We start from the raw sequence: 22,443 nt of genomic DNA, 5'->3' as shown, positions 1-22,443 counted from the left end.
TTTGCAAATGATGTATTAAGGTGTGGAAATACTTTTGCTAAGTCCCCGCTACTCGAAAACCTTGAAATTGCCGAAAAACAAGCCCTAAAACAAGTGTTTTAAGCAAATTTTAGATTTACGCAGGTTTTTGCAAGTTTTTTAATGGTGCGATTACATTGGGGAAAGTGCAAATTGATGCAATCTACGCACATTTGACAAATTTTGTCGATGTATCACCATTTGTGGCTCAATTTGATGCAATTTTGATGCTACAAATTGAGGCTTTTGTGCTTACATGCTTCTAAAGGCCGTGTATTAGTCTTATGTATGTTTTCTGAGGCTAAAAACAACTAAATTTGTTGTTTTCGAGCACAAATTCGCTCGCTGAAATTTCCTGTGTATAAATTTCAGAAATTGAAATTTGTGGCCAAATCGACCTATTTTGCCCCAAATTGCTCCTGTGACCATTTAGAGCTGTAGTGCACATCTCTGTGAGGCTATACTCCGATTTTTGCGCATTTTGGCCAAAAATTGACCGTATTATCCCTCTTATTTCGTGCAACTATGGCCTCATCTTCTTTGGATATGAAGAACCTCTTCGAGATTAGGAGGTTCGATGGTACAGGTTTTGATCTTTGGAAAGACAGGATTCAGGGAATCCTATTCCTTAAGGATTGCGAAGGGGCACTTGAACAGGTGAAGCCAAAGAATATGACGGAAGGAGCATGGGTTAGCATGAACAAGAAGGCCATTACATACATTAAAATGGCTATGACCGATGAGACCGTCATTGATGTAAAAAGTCTCACGACTGCTTTTGATGTGTGGGAGAAGTTAAAGGGAATGTATGAAAATACAACGCCTGTCAACCAGGTGCACTTGATGCGAAAACTTGTTGGCATGCAACTAGATGAGTCCAAAAGCGCAGCAGAGCACTTGTCATTGTTCGCAGGTACTTTGTCGCAGTTACAGGATTCTGGCTTGCCCCCTTTTGATGATAAGCTGAAAGCTATCTTCTTGCTTATGACCTTACCTGAGTCATGGGAAACTTTGGTGGTTTCGTTGTCCAATAACCCCAATTTGACCTTTGATGGTGTTAGGGGTTCTATCTTGAATGAAGAAATCAGGAGGAAAGCAAGTGGAGAGGGAGGCAGCTCTGCCAACATGGTTAGAGGCAGGACAGAAAAGAAGAATGCTTATGCTCAAAGGAGTAAGAGTAAGAGTAAAGAAAGGGGAAATGCAAGCAAAGGCAAGGGTGATGTGACTTGCTATCAATGTGGCAGGAAAGGTCACAAGAAACCTGATTGCAGGTACTATAAAGCTGAGTTAGAAAGGAAAAAGAATGGCGGAGACAAAAAGAAAGAGAAGAAGGAAGTCAAGGCAGATGCACAGGATAGCTCAAAGGACAAAGAGAAGGCCAATGTGGCTTCTAGTGTGGTGATTGAGGAGCTGTTAGATGTAGAGGACATCTTGTGTGCCACTTTGTCAGATGATGATGCTTATGACTATGATGCCTCTCTCAATGTTCATTCACAGGACATGCAAATCACCAAGAGTGATCTTATTGATGCTTTGTTAATTGTCAATGATGCATTGTCCCAGACTTGGATTGTTGATTCCGGTGCTTCATTTCATGTGACTCCTATCAAGGAGTGTTTCTCTAATTTTGATGCAGGCAAGCGTGGCCATGTATACCTTGGAAACAATCATGCATGTTCCATTGAGGGTATTGGCATTGTGCATCTCTCCATAGATGACACAAATGAGCTTGTCTTGCATGATGTTAGATATGTGCCGAGAATCAAGAAGAGTCTGCTTTGTGTTGGTCAGATGGATATGCATGGTTACAATATCTTGTTTGAGAGAGGATCATGAAAAATGACCAAAGGCTCAAGGCTGATTGTAAAGGGCACAAAGAAAGGGACACTTTACTGCATGCATGGAAAGGCCGTGTTGGGCAAGTTTATTGCATTGGCTGAAATTAACTCTCACATGGAGTTGTGGCACAAGAGGCTTGGCCATATGAGCCAAAAGGGCCTTTCTAAGCTTTGTACTTTGAACAAGCTTGATGCTAAAGGCACAAAGCTTGATTTTTGTAATGAATGTCAATATGGCAAGCAAGTAAAGCGTTCTTATTACTCTGGTGTCTCTCGTAAATCTTGTGTGCTTGATCTTGTACATTCTGATGTATGTAGCATGCCTGCTAAGTCTATGGGAGGTGCATGTTATTTTGTTTCCTTTGTTGATGATCATTCTAGGAAAATTTGGGTTTATTTGTTTAAGTCTTAAGGATGAAGCCTTTGCTGCGTTTAAGAGATTTCATGCATTTGTGACCACCCAAACAGGTAGAAAGCTAAAATGCTTGCGTACAGACAATGGGAGGGAGTACACAAGTGCTGAATTTAACAAGTTTTGTGAAAATTTGGGCACTGTACCATGCAACCCCTCTTCTAATGGTGTGGCTGAAAGATTCAATAGGACACTTTGTGAGAGGGTGAGATGCATGCTGTCCACAGCTAATCTCTCTCATGGATTTTGGGGAGAAGCTTTGAAAACTGCAGTGCATATATGCAATCGATCCCCTCACATGTCTTTGAAAGGTGACATCCCTGAAGAGGTTTGGTCTGGCAAGCCTGCTTCATATGATCACTTACGCATTTTTGGTTGCGAAGCTTTTGTGTATGTTAGACCTGAGTTGAGGAGTAAACTAGATGCGAAGTCCATTAAAGGCCTCTTCATGGGATATGGTGAAGAAGGCGAAATGGGTTACAGGATTTGGTTACCTCAGCTCTAAAGGGTTGTACGCAGCTGGGATGTTAATGAGGCAAGGCTGCTTCAAACAATTGTGTCTCAAAGCATGACCATAAAAGGGTGAAATTTCAGCATGACCAGCCATCTGTTAGGCCTATTTTTGACCCTCAGGATGCACCACAAATGGCTGAAAATGTAGATGATCCAGTGGTGTTTGAGCCAGATGATGTTGGGCAACAAATTGAGGCTCCTGAAGGGCATTTGCAGCCAAGAAACAATGCTGAAAATGATGTACAGCAGCCCATTGTTGATGATTTTGTAGTGCCACCTGGTGTAAACCCATTGCCGGATGATGTGGATCATTGGGTGAGGCGGTCTACTCGTCAAAGACGGCCTGTGAGTCGATATGACCCCTCTTTGCATTACATTATGTTGACAGATGAGGGAGAGCCTCTTACGTATAAAGAGGCAAAGACATGTGAGCACAACGACAAGTGGGAGCTTGCTATGCAGGAAGAGATTAAAGCTTTGCATGCTAATCATACTTGGGATTTGGTTGAATTGCCCAAAGGAAGGAAGGCTATTCTTAACAAATGGATGTATAAAATCAAACTGTTGATGCAAAACCCAAGTATAAGGCAAGGCTTGTGGCAAAGGGATATGTACAAACCAAGGGCATAGACTTTCAGGAAGTCTTCTCTCCTGTTGTGAAGATGACCACTTTGCGTGTATTGTTTGCCATTGTGGCTGCTCTTGATTTGGAAATGGACCAAATGGATGTACATACCGCTTTCTTGCACGGTGATGTGGAAGAAGAGCTTTACATGAAGCTACCCGAGGGTTTTGTTATCCCTGGCAAGGAACATTTGGTATGTATGCTCAATAGAAGCTTGTATGGGCTGAAACAATCATGTAGACAGTGGTACAAGAAGTTTGATCGCTTCATGCTTAAACATGGTTACAAAAGAAGCCATGCAGACCATTGTTTGTATACCAAACGTGATGAGGATGGCAGCCCTATTATTCTTGTGCTCTATGTAGACGATATGTTGATAGCTGCAAAGAAAAGAAGCACTGTTGATGCTCTTAAGGGCAGTTGAAATCTGCGTTTTCAATGAAAGACCTTGGGGCAGCTGAACATATACTTGGAATGCGTGTTACACGGCAAAGAGACAAGTGCCTATTGTATTTGTCTCAAGGAAAGTACATTGAAAAGGTGCTGGACAGATTTAACATGGCTGAAGCAAAGCCTCTTGGTATGCCATTACAGCCATATGTTAAAATCTCCAAGGATGATTGTCCCAAGTCAAAGGAAGAAGCCAATGACATGCAAAGTGTACCTTATGCTTCAGCTTGTGGTTCACTTATGTATGCTATGGTTGCTACTAGGCCTGACATAGCCCATGCAGTGGGAGTTGTGAGCCGGTTTATGGCTAATCCAGGCAGGTTGCATTGGGATGCAGTGAAGTCCATTATGAGGTACTTGAAAGGGACTAAAAACAAATGCCTCTGCTATGGTAAAGGACCAATGGAGTTGAAGGGATTTTGTGACTCTGACATGGTTGGTGATGTGGATACACGGAAATCCACAAGTGGCTATGTATTTACTCTTGCGGGAGGTGCTGTTTCATGGTGTTCTAGATTGCAAAAGATTGTTGCATTGTCTACGCCAGAGGTTGAATATATTTCAGCCACTGAAGCTTCCAAAGAAGCTATTTGGTTAGCACGCCTATGCAGTGAGTTTGGTTTGCCTGCCAAGGCACCTATGCTTGGTTGTGATAGCCAGAGTGCCATATGTCTTGCAAAGAACGCCATGTTTCATGCACGCACAAAGCATATTGATGTGCGGTATCACTTCATACGAGAAGTGCTTGAGAATGGCCTTATTACATTGGTTAAGGTCCATACATCACAAAATCCAGCCGATGCTCTCACTAAGTGCTTATCCAAAGCACAACATCATCTATGCATAGAGATGGTGGGAGTCACGTAGCTTAAAGGCGCCATTTATGCCTTTAAGTGGGAGTTTGTTGAGTTAAAGGCCTAAATAACCCCTTGTTGGGTTAAAGGCCTAAATAACCCCTTTTTGTACATTTTTATACTTTGTCCAGGTTCAATATGAACCTGAACACATTTTTTAAAGGTCACTTATAATAAAAGTGGAAAAACCCAAAACTCACTTATTGAGTTTTCCCCAGAAACGTGAGCCCTATCTCTTCTGCTAGCGCTTCCTCTCCTGCTGGCCTTCGCCTCCCCTCTCTGCACACACATTGCACTTCCTCGCGTGCTCTTTCACTTGCACACACCGCCGCGTGCTCATCACAAAGGACAAATTCTTCTTGCATTGAGGCTCCTTGACTTACCCGATGGACGAACCAGTGTCTTAGTCAACGAGGAAGGGATCTTCCGAGGGGAGGAAGAAGGGCATAACAAAAGAAGAAATTTACAAGGCCCAAATTGAAAGAAGAGCACCGTGCTGAGCACTTCAAAGAGGGCAAGTGTTATGGCTGTGGTGAATAGGGGCATGTCTTCACTAAGTGTCCAAAGAAAGAACCAAAGGAAACACCTGATGGTACATCAGAGAGTTCTGAAGATTCAGAATGATGTGTCAGTTGACAGGGAGGGCACAAGAAAAAGCTAGGTCCACCGATAATTTGGTCGATTGAATAAAATCACTAATTTCTCCATGAGATTTTAGGGGTATTGATAGGGTGGCAATAGTCTATGGAATGAACTTATGAAAAGATGTACATTGAATTGGAAATTTCCTAGATTGAGTTTGTTTACATGTGCTCTTTCATGTGTGTATTGTTAGAGTAAATGTTGAAAAGATGAAATGTTTGCAACATTTTACTTGATGATTGATCTGATGAATTTAGTGCATCTAGACATCCGCTAGAGATCAGTGAGATCTAGATGTGATGTCTAAATGAGTTAGGAATGTGAACCTAGTGCATCAAGACTTCTATCTAGATGAGATGATTGGATACTGCTCTTAGTGCATCAAGTGTTCTGGAAGGATGAGGTGGGACAATGATCTAGGCGCATCAAGATATGTCAGGATGTTGCGGTGGTAGTCCAGCCACTAGATCTTTTGCGGGAGTGATGTAAAGTTGCCATGTGACTATTAGCCGATTCTTTGAAGAGATTGCTTGGACTTAATTCTCTAATTTTGCAATTGTTTGTTGTGGAAAAATTGTTATTGGTAAAAATAAAATGTACCGTAAGGAGAACCAATCTTTGGGTCAATCAATTGTCACCTCCACCTGCAATGTGTAGGAGCATTCTAACTCCTGTTGATTTCTTTGAAGGTTATGGGTGTCATTTATGGCATACCCAAAGTGAATTGTAATGACCCAAAAGTATAGATCAGCTATGGCGTCCAAGGGAGCTTTCTTTCTCTCTTTCTCTCTTCACGCCTTTGTCTGCATTTTGTGTCTTTTTCATACAACCTTCTTAGTGTCACAGTTTAAAGTGCTTACTCCCAATGTGGTAGATCACATTCTTGTTTTTATTCCTTATGAACAAGTGCAACATGTTGGTTTGTTCGATTGTCTTGTAAAATCAGATCAAGAATTGTTTTTGCCGTCGTTATGTGAGCTTAGACCATCTTTTTGTGTTATAACTTTTGAATGTGGTATGTCAATACAACCATTTACTTTTTCAACATCTCCTTCTCTAGGCGTTTTAGCAGGTGACACTAGTTGTGAGGCAAGATTTTAACCATTTCGCTATTGTATTCCGCTTTGTTCAGGTCGATAGTTCTTGCTACCCCAGTAGGACTCTTACCTGACTTGAAGCTGGTTGCCTTGTTTGGGACAGGAGCTGTCTTGTTGCGGGGTGCAGGCTGCACTATAAATGACCTTCTTGACCATGACATAGATTGCAAGGTTAGGTAAATATATGGTTTTACATTTTCTTCAATTTTGTGAATCTTGATGTTTGTGAATGGTTTTGAGTGAGCTGATTTGTTTTTGCTGGTTGATTTCTGGTTCGTGTAGGTGGAGAGAACGAAGGCACGCCCAATTGCTTGTGGAGCTGTAACACCTATTCAAGGATTAACTTTTCTTGGTTTACAACTATTATTAGGTTTAGGAATTCTTCTGCAATTGAATACATTCAGGTTTGGAGATGTTTCAATTGTTTCTTATTGCTGATAATTATGCTCATTTTTTGTCGCACGCTTCTACTCATTGGTGTTTCGTCCTCTAAGCTTGTAATAAGGATCAGTACCAAGTTGATTATTATTTTTTAATCCCTGCACACTCTTTTTTTTGTTGTAAATCTGCTTTGATTAATTTACAAGTGGGAAACCTCAAAGCGAGGAAAACCCACGAAAAGAAAGGGATACAAAAAGCAGAGCTCTATGAGGCTCCGAAGGCTAGAAACAGTCAAAGTAAATCCTGTAGGTATCAAGAGTGATGTCTCCAGCATCATAGGCAAAATGCAGCGCTTGACCAAGAGAGAATTTGAAATAGGGAAAGGGGTCAACAGAAGTGCCTTGGAACATTAAGGAGTTCCTATGGTGCCAGATGGCCCACATAGTCAAAAATCTGACTCAGGTGAAGAACACTGCAAACTGAGATTGCGGTGACTGGAGCACCTCAAAAAGCCAAAAGCGTCTGTAAAAAGAGCCGAAAGGAAAACGCAGCCGTAGAGCAGTCGACACTTGCCGAATGAACGCTCTGGAGTGACGACAACGCCATTGTAAGTGTGGCACGGTCTCCTCAGCTTCAAGGCATCTGGGCAGCGGGAAGGCGCAATATGCCGAGCATGTAACACACTGCCAACAGGTAGAGCTCCCACCAAGTAGCGCCACAAGAAAACGCGTTCCTTCAAAGGCAGATGACTCTGCCAAATGCGAGACAATGTGTGTTGCCACCACAAGGACGACTCGGAAAGCGACCACAACTGATTATCCTGATGCACAATCCATACATCAGACTGAAGGATGACATAGACACTGCCAGCTGAGATGCAATCCAATCTAGTAGTAGCCAGATTCCAGTCAGAGAAGCGAGAGTCCACATCCAAAGGAGGAATGGGTGAGTGAATAGCAAGTATCCTTTGAATCTCATGCAGAGAGGAGAATAATGAAGACCCAACCGAAAGCGGGACATTGCATCAGCGAACGAAAGAACATAACCTAAGTCATCAACCACCCGATGCACCTGACCGATTCCTTTGTGGGAAAGAAAATACGCTTGGCGAGGAGACCGTTGAACCAAAGTCGAAAGCCATGCTCCAATGCAGACTCTCCAAGTGAAGAGTGTAAGGTGCAGCGGAAGTGAACGTTGAACTTTGCTCATGGATGAGTGCTCCGAACTGTGCTCAAGGTTCCTTTTACTTAGGGAACGAGGGCCTTCCTCTCTTTAATGAGAGAGTGCAATGGACACAAACAAAGTGAATGGACACTGTGCGTGTAGGTGCATGAAACTGAGAGATAGAGAGAGAAGAGAATATGACACCAGAGACGTTGTAAAACCCTCCTCCAAGGGCCCCACTCTCGATGGCGAGAGTGGTCTACTATTGATTGCACAATCTGGTACAATGGCTGATGCAAATCTAAATGCTTGCTATGTCGATGTCGACGGTGTGGACGACGAGGACGAGACTAGGGCTGAAAACTGAATGCTGGTATGGTTCTTGTCGTACTGTTCTTTCTTGCTTGGAATCACTGGATCTGCTACGGGAATGGACGGTACGTCGAGGCTAATGGGCTGAATACTGAAAACGATGGCTGATTGCAGATGATGCAAAACGCTACAGCTTTCTGAGGTTCTTCTTTGCGATTGGAACAATGCGGCAGAGATCTGCAGCAAAAGGACCAAATCGCCTTCTTCTTAGGGCTGAATCGGCAAGCTTCTGAGTGTCAATGGCTGATGTAAAATGCTGAGAAGGCTGGCTGAAAAACACTAGAATGTTGGTGCTGAAATCGCCATGGTGCTGGCTGAAATGCTGGTGCATAAAACGCTTGTATGGCTGAGTGTGGTACTGCTGCAAATCGATGACGTCTTAGGGCTGAAAACGCCAGGTACAGCAGGCTGAAAATGCTGGCTGTTAGGCTCCAAAAACGCGAGGTTGAGGGGGGGGGGGGGGGGGGGGGGGGGGGGGGGGGTCTCCAGAGGCCTGCTGCATTGAGTGCCTGATGCTCTCCTTCTTCTTCTGCCAGATAGTGCTAGCCCTAGGTTGCTTATATATTATCTTAGCAAAATTGCCCTACCTAGTTCCCAACAAAAGTCACTTAATAAATAAGTGAAAAATGTCAAAAATAGGGAAAATAGGTATAATGCATTGGAAAATTCCCTTGATGGATTTTGATGGCAATGCTGATGATTACGCTGTGTACAATCGGAGGATATGCATCTAATCTAAGTGTCTGGACATGCACGGTCTACGAACAGACTCACAAAAGTACCAGATCACTTCCTATTCTAGACTGACTTGACTGAACTGAACCCTTGTCATGCTGTAGCTTGTCCACGGACACATAGGGTTGGATGTGTCATGTGATATCCCCTCCTTTTCAAAGTGAGATACTGGTACCGAACTGTATGGCGTCTAAGGAGATCGCCAACAACATTTGGAATCCTCGAAAGGACTCTTCGTCGGCCCACGCTGAGGTGTGGGTCGTGCGATACTTGAACTTCATAAAGGTCTGCAACGCTTGCTTCTTTGGGCCGCGCCGAAAGCGACCCAAAGTCTTTTGTGGCTCCTTCAATGCTTCAACTTCGTCTAGAGTCATGCTTCTTCCTTCATCAAGAATCTCCATGGTTGAAAATTCCTGAAACCACTTCCAACACAAAAACATGAACATACCTATTCCATGTAAAGTGAGTGGAGAAAATCTTGTCTTCCTAAAAGACTATGCATGCAATGTAGATGAACAAACAGACGGAGTGCCAAACCGTTCACCACACACATGCAAACAATGAGATCGAATCTTGTCTTGCTGATCTAAATCAATCAACTGTGGCAATTCACAATGGAAATGCCCATGCTTGGTGCTCATACTTTCTTGTGCTCTTTCTACAACTATGGTGTGCCAAGGAAGAGACATGGAATGTGACATCCTTGAATGCATACTTTTCAGCTTTTCATAAATAATCCGCATACATCCGTGCTCATTCATGAGTGAAACGTGCTCAACGTACAATATGTCATGCCTAGGAAAAGGGATCACATAAAGACGTTGACTAAAATACGAGGAATGATCACGAATGAAACACTCGTACAATGCGTGCTAACTAATCATGCGAACACATAATACTTCCTGTGAGGGTTCTTGAGACCTAGCCTTGAGAGCCAAGATCGGTTCTTCTTGAGGGGGTTCTTTGGACCTTGACTGGAGAGCCAAGATCGGTGCTTCGTGATTGATCGTCTCTGCAATGAGGTTAGCTTGACTAGAGAAAGTATCAACTAACACATCATTCTTGTGAACAATCACATCATCATGCTCGTGAATAATCACATCATCTTCCTGCAAATCATCATGCTTGTAAGAAATCACATCTTGATAATGCCAATTATCATGCTTATCATTATCATGCAATTCATCATGCTTGTCATTATCAACCAAATCATGTGTGTCGTGCTTTGGAGAAGAAGAGACTGAGAGTCTCCTTTTCCCGAAATCTCTTGCATCTGTGGCTGCACTTGAGAAAAAAGTCGCAACATCTCTTTCATGTATTGGTCGTTCATTTCTTTTCTTGCTTCGTTCTCGCGATCAAATTCTGCTTCTCTTTCTTCGCACTCACGATCAAATTTGGCTTGTATTACTTTGGCTTCCAAGCGTGCTTGCTCGCGCTCACGCGCTATGGCTGCCATTCTTTCTTCGTACTTACAATCAATTTCTGCTTTTCTTGCTTCGCGTTCTAACTTGCTGTCCATAAACATCTACTCCAACTCCTCCATAGGAGTTAGTGCAATCCTTGGCGTAGATGCGGAAGGGGGAGGGTCGGAAAAACCTCCTAGTGGGGAAAATTCTTCTTCGCCTCTCTCATGCTCATCACCTCCAAGCGGAGTATCCATTCCGCTTCGAGTGATGACCATCCACTGAAGTCTTGGGTTCTTCTGGGTTCATGTGGTCTTGGGTTGTTAAGTTCACGAGGAACTTGGATTCTTGTGGGTCTTGGGTTCTTGGGTTCTTAAGTTCACAAGGAATTTGGGTTCTTAAGCTCCCTTGACCATTCACAAACGGTTCTTGTCCAGCTAAAGCAAGTTGCTTTGGATCATTGGACACCTCTAGTTGCTCAACCACATGGGCTTTCCCTCGAGCATCATGAGTCCTCTGCGCATTGGAAATCTCCTTTTCCTGCAACGGCTCAGTCATGCCTTGTGTAGGAGGCTGAAAACCTTGTGTCGGAGCCTATAAGAATTCTTGCATCCTTGGGTTGTTAGCCAACTGCTGAAACATGTCCATGCAACAACGCAGTTGAGTTCTAAACAACCTGTCCTCTTCTTGAAGAGTTGAAGGAATTTTCTCTGTGCCATGTGAGGAAGATCCCTCTTCAGGTACTTGGTCTCTCTTCTCTGCCATATCGACAAGCTCTGTGTTGCTTTCACCCACAACAATCCACGCTGCACTTTTTGAAGAAAAAATGACTATCCCGTCGATGGAACCATATAACCGGCCCGTACAACGTAGAGGGCGGTACTATTTCAATTACCTGTTAACTTTACACAAAGCACTGAGAAGGGAAGAGAACACAGTTGCGTCCAGCGACTAGAATGTCGTTGCGCACACGAGACAGACACCCTTATATAACCGGCCTATACAACGTAGAGGGCGGTACTATTTCAATTACCTGTTTATTTTACACACAGCACTGAGAAGGGAAGAGAACACAGTTGCGTCCAGTGACTAGAATGTCACTGCGCACACGAGACCGACACCCTGTAGGCCCCAAAGACTGGCGCCTCTTTCGGTATTTCTTTAATTTAGAGAGCGGGAATTACAAAAAGAGAGTCCTTGGAAGATAACACCTGCATCCAGCTAGTACGCTCCAGATTCGGCAGAATTTCGGCAGCATAACGGTACCGAAATTAATCCGAATCAGTTTCCAAGCTCAACACACTATCCCACTGACGTTATCCCTCAGTCAGGAGCACAAAACAGTAAATTCCAGGTCGCTGTAATTTCTGGTTCAGTCCTGTTTTTGACCTGATTTGGGCACACGACGGTCCCTACACTGTTCCCTGCACCTTGGGCTTGGTGCCCCTTGATTCTGGAAGCATTCCGGGCACAAAACAGTCTCAAAACAAAGTAAAAGCAGCAAGCAAACAGTGCTGAATTTACTGCGCAATCGAGAGGTTATCACCGTCTCGTGTACCTGCTTTGGTGCAGTAGCTAGCTACACCGGTTCCTGTGCAAAGAGGCTCTTGCCTCGGCACGAAAGCATATTTCCCCACAGCTGTACATAGGTCAAATGAGAAGCCCACTAGTGCGGCATAACATATTGTACGTAGGGGAGAAAGAGAGCAGTATGTAGCGTGCGGGGCATCACTCCCTCACCATACTGTGCATAGAGGGCAAGGTAAGCATTCCATAGCTTCTGTACCTGCTACAATCCACCTGAGGCTGAAAATGGCGCCCCCTTTGTTGACATGCAGCTCGTTTTTGCCTCCCAGAGTGGCAGAATCGCTCATAGGCTTGACACGTCGCCCAGTTTCCGAGTTTGGCTAAAAATATCTCAACTGGTGTGTCAGTTGACTTGGCAACAGAGTAATAAAATGTTCCCCTTGTCATTCCAGAGCTAATGACACGAACATATTTTCCGGTCAAAAATAGCAGTTCCCTAAATTTTAGGAGATGCTTCCATGGCGTCTCTATCGGTCTCTTGACCATCATTGAAGACTACCATTTGACCAACATCTACAATGTGGGTTAATTTAGTGGCCCCTTTCAACTTATAAAGTTGGAGTGACTTGACGAGTGGCCCAAATTCCAGTTTGGCGCACACGAGCTTCCATACTCATCAGAATTCAGTGCTAACTGGCCCGGGCAGTCCCTGTCTGACCGACCTAGATCCCCGATGTGAGAAACCCATTTGGCTACAGCTGTTTCACACTGGCCATGCAATGTCCACTTGCACCTTTTCAAGGGTTCCGGGACAAACAAGTAAAAATAAAATAAATATATCTAATACTTATTTACGGAAGGCAACAGGAAAAATACACCTCTTGGTGACACACCCCACCCTTGAAATACTGCAAGCGACCTCGCTTGCATGCCAATAATACATGCGGATATCTCCTGATATCACATATATTCTATGATGGGAATCCAAGATATACATGCTTCCGAAAATGTAGCGTTGGACGATTAAACAATCCCACCAACTTGGCTACGACACATATATCAAGCATAGAAGTCTTCTAGTGTACTCTTGGGCACAAACTTCTCTAGCTAAATTCTGTATGGAAAGAGTAGATACAATTGCTTAACTTCTCTCTTGAGCATCATGAACCATGCTCTTGCCTTGCTCCAAAAAGGCTGCATCAAGTCACTGTGGGTTCCATCTGAAAGGCTTCAAGATACAATTGCAATAGCTGAGGTGAATCAACCAATTCAGAGTCTTCCATCCATGCAGACGAAGCTTTCCCAGTATGGGAGTAACAGGCTCTGAATGTCCTAGGCATGCCAAACCTGCTTCGCCTGTCATACCCATCTCCTCTGCACGAATGCCCAACTTGGATGCCAATTCTGGTGATATGAAATTTGCACGGGCTCCTGGATCAAAGAAAACCAGCACTGTCTGGTCTCTAACTTTGCCCCAAGCTCTGCACAGCTCCATGGCATCTGTGTTTGGCTGATCTCCAACCAAATTTGGAACAAGTCATGCACTCGGCTTTGTCTTCTTCCCTTTATGGTCTGACTTGTCAGAAAAATGCCTTTTTTGTCCTTGTCCTCGTTCCGAAGAAGATTTAGACTGCTTCTTGGACGTATCAGCTTCTTCAGTGGAGGGCTTCTTTGCAGGAGACTCAGAAGGCTTTGCTGCAACATTGCCCTTGGCTGAAAACTGTTTGCCCTGGGCCCCTTTCTTGTGGCTATTAAATCCATCGGAATCTCCCTTCGACAGATTGTTGGCCACTCTTGCATTCTCTATCAATTGAAACATATTCATGACAGTAGTCTTTGTGCAGTAGTCCCTGATTTTCTTGGGCAATCCGCAACAGTACTTCTCAATTTGTTCTGACAAAGGCACAAACCTGTAAGAGGTGACTGGCAACAGTGCGGCCCAAAACCGTTTATTGTACTCTTCCAGATTCGCACACTGTTTAGCATTCAACTCGTGCCATTCCGTCATCACATCCACTTCAAAAGTGTTTGTCAACCATGCAGGCGCAAAAAGTTGTTTGAATTGGACCCACGTTGTTGGGGCTTGACCTTGGTTCAACAATGCGGTCCACCATTGAAGCGCATTCCCTTTCAAGAAAGTGGCAGCCTTGCGTATCTTTGAAGATTCCGTGAAGTTGCCTCCAGCATAAGCTGCATCGAACTGCTGTATGAAGGTCAAAGCCTTTAATTGGTCCTCAGTTCCTCTGAAAGTTTCAAACTTCACTCCCTGCCCACCTTCCTTGTAATCCTTAGGTTGACTCAAAGGAGCCACATTATCATAAACAGGTGCCTGTAACAGTGGTGCTCCATGAGTGTTCATTCTAGCACTCGCATCAACTGTTTTCCCTGTTATCTGCATTTTGTACGTATAGCTGCGAAAAACCAGCCATACCAAATTGTATTCTAGGCACTCGAAACTGGCCATAGGCACCTTGAAAACCTGGTTGGACACCCATGTTCGCTTACATAGGGTTACCCATGCCTGTTTGCATTGTCCCGAACACATTCCCTGGCAAATAACCTCTGGAAGGTCTAGCCATAGCTTGAAACACTGAACCACCTCCAAAATAACCAGGATAAGTATTAGGTAATGCAAGGGTCTGACGCATAGCCTGTTCATTGCTTCCTTGACCATTCACAAACGGTTCCTGTCCAGCTAAAGCAAGTTGCTTTGGATCATTGGACACCGCTAGTTGCTTAACCACATGGGCTTTCCCTCGAGCATCATGAGTCCTCTGTGCATTGGAAATCTCCTTTTCCTGCAACGGCTCAGTCATGCCCTGTGTAGGAGGCTGAAAACCCTGTGTCGGAGCCTGTAAGAATTCCTGCATCCTTGGGTTGTTAGCCAACTGCTGAAACATGTCCATGCAACAACGCAGCTGAGTCCTAAACAACCTGTCCTCTTCTTGAAGAGTTGAAGGAATTTTCTTTGTGCCATGTGAGTGTAATGGAATTTGCCTATTCAATTTGAGAGTAGCGGAATTTAATGAGAGTACTTTCAAGAAATGATTTTGTGAGCATAGCGGGTAGACATAATTGAAGATAGCAACATAATCATAGCAATTAGTTAACTTGGCATAGACAATACTTTTGCAAGAGAGAGAATTTAGAGAACATGACAACAGTTGAGGACCGGATTTATGTGGAGCCGGTCCCCCCTCCAATAGGCATTTGTATTATGATTTCTCCCATAAAGAGAGACTTGTTACAATACATTCTTTGTGTTCCTTGTGACCTAGGTGAAGCAATGAAGATGGAAAGCTTCATGCATCATCATCATAGCATAACCTAAACTTGAAGAAAGCTTTAACTATACCAAGCCTCAGTCCCAAGACCTCAAACACCTTCGAAGGTGGAGAGAGCTAGCAGGGAATGAGGGTAGGGAAGAGGAAGAAGAAACATTTCATACGAGAAAGAGCTAGTTCCTCACTTATCATAACTCTTGTGCTAGCATACATAATAGCATAGTAATGAAGAAGAAATAGATGGCAAGCTCAAGCATTGAAGCATGGCTCTTGGATGGATTTGCACTCCATAGCCAAGAGTGTTGGTGTAGGCTCTCAACCTCTACTTGCTTGGAGAAAGAGAGGGAGCTCTTGCACTTTGCATAGTACACAATGAGAGTGTTTGTGAGTGTGTGTGGGTGAGTATACCCCCTAAGCACCCCCCTAGCTTGCTTGGGTCGACCCCCCCTTGTAGCTCATGCTTGAAGCAGCCAAATATGGCATTTCCAGGTCAAGTTAATAGCGGCCAAGGAACACAAATGAACCCTAATAGTGTTCCCATGTTTCAGTCACTTCCATATGACAATTTAACGCCGCTGGAGAGGCCAACTCCGTACAAAGAAGGTGGCAAAGGTGTGTCTTTCACGACCTTTACAGGGTTTGATGACAGGAAGAAGGCTCTCTCATTCCTCCAGCAGTTTGACAAGGCCTATGCAGGGGGAAACTTTACAGAGGCTTCAAAGGTCCACAAGGCAGCCACTTTCTTGACAGGGAATGCGGCACAATGGTGGACAACTTTATTGCTTCAAGGGCAAGCTCCGTCCACATGGATTTACTTCAAGCAGATTTTTGCAGCAGCATGGTTATTTGATGACTTTGAAGCAGATGTCATGACAGAATGGCACCAGCTAAATGCTGCCACTTGCAGAAATCTGGAAGATTACAATCGGAAGTTTTGGAAAGCTCTACTTCCAGTAACTTCCTATAGGTTTGTGCCATTGACAGAACAGATTGAAAAATACTGTTGTGGCCTACCCAAAGGATTGAGAAAATACTGCACGAAGACAAAAGTCACTACTTCGACGCAGCTCATCGAGGTAGCAAACACTGTCAATGGTTTGCTCAAGGGAGAAGATTGTGAATTTAACACTGGCATCAAGGCAGGATTAGACAAGAAAAATTCAGCCAAGAAGCACGTTCCCAATGAGGCTCCTAAAGGGACTCATGAGTCAGCCAACGCAGGGAAAGACAAAGCTACGGCTGAATCAGAAAAAGGACCAGCAAAGAAATGGAAAAGACGTTTTCCTCGCAAGTCAGAAGAGCAAAAGAAGGTCCTGAGGACAGAGAACAAATGCTTTATATGTGGGCAGCCTGGCCACATTGCTTACAATTGTCCTACAAAGAAAAGGCGAGCTGATTCTGATGACAAGGAAGACAAGAAAGGAAAGAAGCCCATGGCTGGTCTAGTGCCAGATATGGTGGGCGACAAGCCAAATTCAGATGCAAGTGAGCTTTGCAGAGCATGGGGAAAGGTCAGGGATCAAACAGTGCTTATCTTCTTTGATCCAGGTGCCAAAGCCAACTTCATTTCCCCAGAATTGGCTTCAAAGTTGGGAATCAGGCCTGAAGAGATGGGGTATACAGCAGAGGTAGGTTTGGCATGTCCTGGCCATACAGAGGCTGTGACACCCATCATTGGAATGTTGCGTCTACATATCCAGTCCTATGTAGATGCTGAAGAATTTTACATCATGCCACTGGACGGATGTGATGTGTTGTTAGGTATTCCTTGGTTGTTTCTTGTACAGGGAATCATGGATGCCTACAACAAAAAGATCACTGTACAGAGCAGGGGAAAGACTCATATTCTGGATGTAAAGCTTAAAGGGGAGTCTATTCCCACTGTATCAGCTTCTGCTATTACTTCTGTAATGAAAAAGCATCTTTCTGCGTACTTGGTTTTTGCACGTGAAGTGTCAGATTGTGATGAATCAAATTTATCTGTGCTAGATAAAGAAAGGTCAATGTTTTTACAACAGTATAGTGACTGTTTTTCCGATTCATTACCGTCTCAATTACCGCCAGAGAGACCCGAGGACCATTCGATAGATTTGGTGCTAGGCAGTAGCCCACCAAATAAGCCTCCGTACAGGGTTAGTGCGGCTCAGCAGAAAGAGATAATGGGCCAAGTACAGGAGTTGTTAGAAAAGGGGCTGATTCAGCCCAGTTCATCTCCATTCTGTTCTCCAGTGTTGTTGGTGCAGAAAAAGGATGGCTCATGGCGTATGTGCATCGACTACCGTGCACTGAACAAGAATACCATCAAGAATAGGTTCCCTATACCTAGAATTGATGATATTATGGACAAATTAGAAGGAGCAGCTATGTTTAGCAGGATAGATCTAAAGAGTGGGTACCATCAGATCCGCATTAGATCAGAGGATGTGCACAAGACTGCTTTTAGAACGACGTTTGGCCTTTACGAATTTTTAGTGATGCCCTTTGGTCTCACAAATGCTCCTGCTACGTTTAATAGGATGATGGACAGAATTTTCCGTCCACACCAGCAGTTTGTTGGTACATTCTTTGATGACATGATAGTCTACTCAAAGAATGAAGAGGAGCATAGGCATCACTTGGCCATTGTGTTCAAAGAGCTACGCAGTCATAGGTTGCTCATCAATGCAAAGAAAAGTGAGTTTTTTTTGGAAGAGATTCACTTTCTGGGACACATTGTCTCAAAGGATGGTGTCAGAATGGATCCTGCAAAAGTTGAAGCGATCAAGTCATGGCCAAATTTGAAGACGGTGCACGATGTCCGAAGTTTCTTGGGACTATGCTCCTATTACAGAAGGTTTATCCGAAATTTCGCTGAGATTGCTTCACCTTTACATGCTCTTCAAAAGAAGGCAGTCACCTTTAGATGGACACAGAAAGAGATTTCAGCTTTTAATCTCTTAAAGGAAAAGATGACTTCAGATCCAGTCATTGTGTTGCCAGATCTTAGGAAGTCATTTGTGGTCCAGTGTGATGCCTGTGGTAGTAGCATTGGTGCTGTGCTAATGCAAGATGGCAGGGTAGTAGCCTATGAGAGCAGAATTTTGCAAGGGCCAGAGATGATCATGCAGGTCTATGAGAAACAGTTACTGGCTGTGATTCATGCGCTCTTAAGTTGGAAACACTACCTGCTAGGTGCAGATTTCGTTGTCCAAACGGATCATCAGACCTTGCGATACTTCTTGACACAAACAAAGTTATCTGAGAAGCATATGCGATGGGCAAATATCTTGTCCATGTTCCATTTTCAGATTGTGCATGTGGAAGGCAAGAACGTTGTGGCTGATGCCTTGTCAAGGAAGCCACAAATTTCAGCTGTGTCGATTCCTTATCATCATGAACTTGATGATATGAGAGAACAGTATGCAAATGATGAAGGTTTTGCAAGGGTCTTCAAGCAACTAATGGATGAACAACGTCATGAACTCTATCTTCTTAAAGACGGGTTCATGATGATGCATGACAGATTGTGTGTCACAAAGCCATTGCGACGCAAAGTTATGGAAGAGAGTCATGTCCCACCGTATGCAGGGCATCGTGGTATCGATGCTACAGTTAAAGCGGTTGAGACATTCTTCTATTGGCCTACATTGAGAAGGGATGTGGATGCCTTTGTGCGAGAATGCCTAATATGCCAAAAGGTCAAGTTTGACAGGCAAAAGGCACCAGGGTTATTGCAACCACTACCTATTCCAGATAAACCATGGGAAAGTATTGCTATAGATTTTATCTTTGATCTTCCGAGAACGCAGACAGGAAACGATGGTATTTGGACCATTATTTGCAGATTTAGCAAACAGGCTCATTTTATTCCTGTCAGGAAGAAGATAAAGCCAGATCAGATGGCACGCTTGTTTATGAGCAATATTTTCAAGTATCATGGGATGCCACAGTCGATTGTTAGCGACCGTGATCCACGCATGACAAGTTTGTTCTAGAGAGGTTTGTTTGAGAATATGGGCACCACGCTCAAATTCTCTTCGTCATTTCATCCTGAAACAGATGGGCAGTCAAAAGAGGCAAATTCTACTGTCCTAGATCTGCTGAAGTGCTATGTGTCAGAGCATAAAGGAAAGTGGGAGCAGTATTTGCCATTGGTGGAGTATGCATACAATAATACAGTGCATTCATCAACTGGCAAGGCACCCTTTGAGATAGTTGAAGGTGGCAAGAAAGTTCCTCCCATACTGCATACAAAGGACAAGATATTTGAAGCAGATAAGTATGTTCAGGACATGGATGAAATGTACAAGAAGGTCAAAGTGGCCTTAGAAAGGACTCAGGCAAAGCAAAAGAAAGCAGCTGATCGTCACCGTCGTGAAGTGGTATATTCACTTGGTGATTGGGTGCTTTTACGCTTTGAAAAGGCAAGGTTAAAGAAGATGAAGGGCAAGGAAAGACTGTTTCCAAAGCTCAGCATGCGTTACTATGGGCCTTTTCAAGTGTGCGACATAATCAGTGATGTTGCATATAGGCTGAAATTCCCTGACAGTTGGAAGATTCATAATGCGTTTCATGTGAGTCTTCTCAGACCCTATGTGGGTGATGTGCCAGAAGATATGCCAGCTGAAGATCAGCCGGAACTCGAGGAACTTGACGAGATCTTGGTCCCTGAACAGATTTTGGCACACAAAGAAAGGAAAGTGAAAGGCAAGGTTGCTAGGCGTTACTTGGTAAAGTTCAGAAACTATCCACCAATGGATGCTAAGTGGATGGAAGAAGGTGAACTTGCAGAGTCACCAACTGTGTTATCACTTTACCTGGAAGCCTTCGATTTGCAACCTACCTTGACCCCTTGAGTTTCAAAGCTAAATGGATTGTCAGTGTGACAATGGTTTCTGAAACAAATGATGTACATGGTATTTAAAGTGAGCTCAAATCAAATACCTGTTACATGAATGTTAGAGCTGTACAGATTATCAGTTTGGCAATTACTCTTATGGAATGTCCAAAAGTTTGGTTAGTGCTATAGAAGTGAGTATTTCTTGTCAGTTTGCCAAGGATACAGTGATTGCTTCTATTGAAGAGTACACGTGTAACTGCATTCTTAAACTGTCGGTTTGGGTATGCTCGAAAGTGTTACGGGATCCAACGTGTACGATAAGACAGTGGCAAAATGTGCAGCTACCATTTTGTCATTGGAAAGTTAGTGACTCAAAGCAATGGCAGAGTGCGAAGCTACCACTATGTCATTGGGACAGGGTTCACACGCAAGCAATACATGAGTCGACGAGGTGTTGAATACACCAGGGTTGACAATGAGCATGTATGTGTCGTACATGTGTCGACAGGTGTTGAATACATCAGTGTTGACTAGGAGCATGAACGACATAGATGCAAACGAGGACGTTTGAGATTTCAAGAGGGGGGTATGTCACCAGCGTGTGACTACTATCTATCCTTTTTGTTGATTTCTTTCTTATTATCTATTTACTTTCACTTTTTGGAAACACCCCTCGGGAAATCTAACTGCCCTGCATTGCATAGCTAGTGTGGAACTGTCCAGAGGGAGTCCAGGCATGAGGGCAAGAGAGCACTAAAGTTGGACAAGGACTATGGTTAGCCAAGTGGGGTCATTGACTAGCCAAAGTGGAATCCTTTGCTACAGAGGCTACATTTCAGTTCTGGATGTGGCCGCAGTGTACAAAGAGGGTCGGAAGACCTAGAAAGATACAATGGCAGCATCTCCTAAAATTTAGGGAACTGCTATTTTGGGACCTGAAAATGTGTTGACGTCATTACCTCCGGAATGACAAAGGAAACATTTTCTTACTCTGCCGTGAAGTCAACTGGGCAGCCAGTTGGGAGATTTTTAGGCGGCAACCCCGAAACGGGAAAATGCTTGTAAATGTGCCAAGTGGCACCTTCTGGTGCACTTGCCTCATGCAACAAGAAGTGGCGCTGAATTTAGGAGGGGGAGAGCCTCATTTTCAGTTTTGTCACAGGTTAAGAGCTATGGAGTGCTTGCTTTCCCTCTTATGCACAGTGCGGTGCTAGGAGTGATGCCTTGCACGCTACGCACTGCCCTCTCTCTCCCCTTTGGCAGTATGTTATGCCCCTCTAGTGGGCTCTTCATTTGACCAATGTACAGTTGTGTGGGTTCATGCGCGATTGCCGAGGCAAGAGCCTCTTGCACAGGTATTGGATTAGCTAGCGGCTAATCCCCCCGCAGGTACAGGTGAATTCGGAGAGGTTTCACGCCATAAATCTTGTCCGATTCAAAGGGCAAGTAGCCCTACAGGTGCGGGAGCTCGAGGACTTGCTAAGGATGCGACCGGCATGCGAAACGGAGCCCGAAACAGTAAATTACAGCCTGCTGTGTATTTTTGCAGGTTTAGGGTTTTGGCCCTAAACAGACCCTAATACCCCCAGGAGGTTCGGGGACGCAAGGGGACCGCTGTACAGGCGATCTGGCGCATTTTCAGGGCTGAAAACAGAGAATTCAGCGTGCTGCAGATTCTCGCCAGGGTTTGCAAAGTGCCCGTATGCGTCGGGAAAGTCGGCCAATGCGTGGGAATATTGACTGTGAAGGGTTCTAGTACAGTTATGCTGCCGAAATCAAGCCAGAACAGTCAAAATTCAGCCAAGGTTGTACGGGGCAGCTTGGAAAGAACCACAGCGTATATTCCCTCTTTTAAACAATAGAGAAATACCGAAAGGGGCGACTAAGTTAGGGGCCAATCTGGTGTCGGTCTTCTCATACAGGTGCATTCTAGCATCTGTATCCCATTCCCCTCTCTTGTGTCACTATAGCGTAGGTATAATAGACGACTAATAATGGGTGAAAGCTAAATCAAGGTTTGAAGTAAAGTCTACCGCCCTTTTTGGATTGAACAGGCCGGTTACAAACGCGGTCTTTAGGATATCTTCATCCACTATCCTTATTTGATGATAGCCACTCTTAAGGTCAATCCTACTGAAGTAGGTAGAGCCTTGTAGCTTATCAAACAGATCTTCTATCCGAGGCACGGGAAATCTGTTTTTGATAGTGATATGGTTTAGTGCTCGATAGTCCACACACATACGGTATGTACCATCTTTCTTTTGCACTAGAAGGACTGGAGAACAAAAGGGAGAGGAACTAGGCCTCAC

The 22,443-nt window shown here is 44.1% G+C and overlaps 1 protein-coding gene across 2 annotated transcripts in view; it reads left to right on the top strand.

Annotated features, from left to right (window-relative positions):
• Positions 1-22,443, top strand: part of PPT1 (polyprenyltransferase 1) — a 108,572-nt gene that overhangs the window by 49,974 nt on the left and 36,155 nt on the right. For both annotated transcript variants that reach the window (XR_015186834.1, XM_086503508.1), the window contains exons 2-3: positions 6,485-6,620; positions 6,732-6,853. Coding sequence is in view for 1 of the 2 variants with exons in the window: in XM_086503508.1 (XP_086359634.1) it covers positions 6,485-6,620; positions 6,732-6,853 (258 nt within the window). In the remaining variant the exon portion in view is untranslated. The remainder of the gene's footprint in view (positions 1-6,484; positions 6,621-6,731; positions 6,854-22,443) is intronic.

This window comes from Adiantum capillus-veneris, chromosome 27 (assembly GCF_014529385.1).
Source record: "Adiantum capillus-veneris isolate H3 chromosome 27, ASM1452938v2, whole genome shotgun sequence".
In the NCBI taxonomy this organism is placed as follows: Eukaryota; Viridiplantae; Streptophyta; class Polypodiopsida; order Polypodiales; family Pteridaceae; genus Adiantum; species Adiantum capillus-veneris.
The sequence above is the reverse complement of the archived record's forward strand: the minus strand, read 5'-3'. Positions and strand labels throughout refer to the sequence as shown.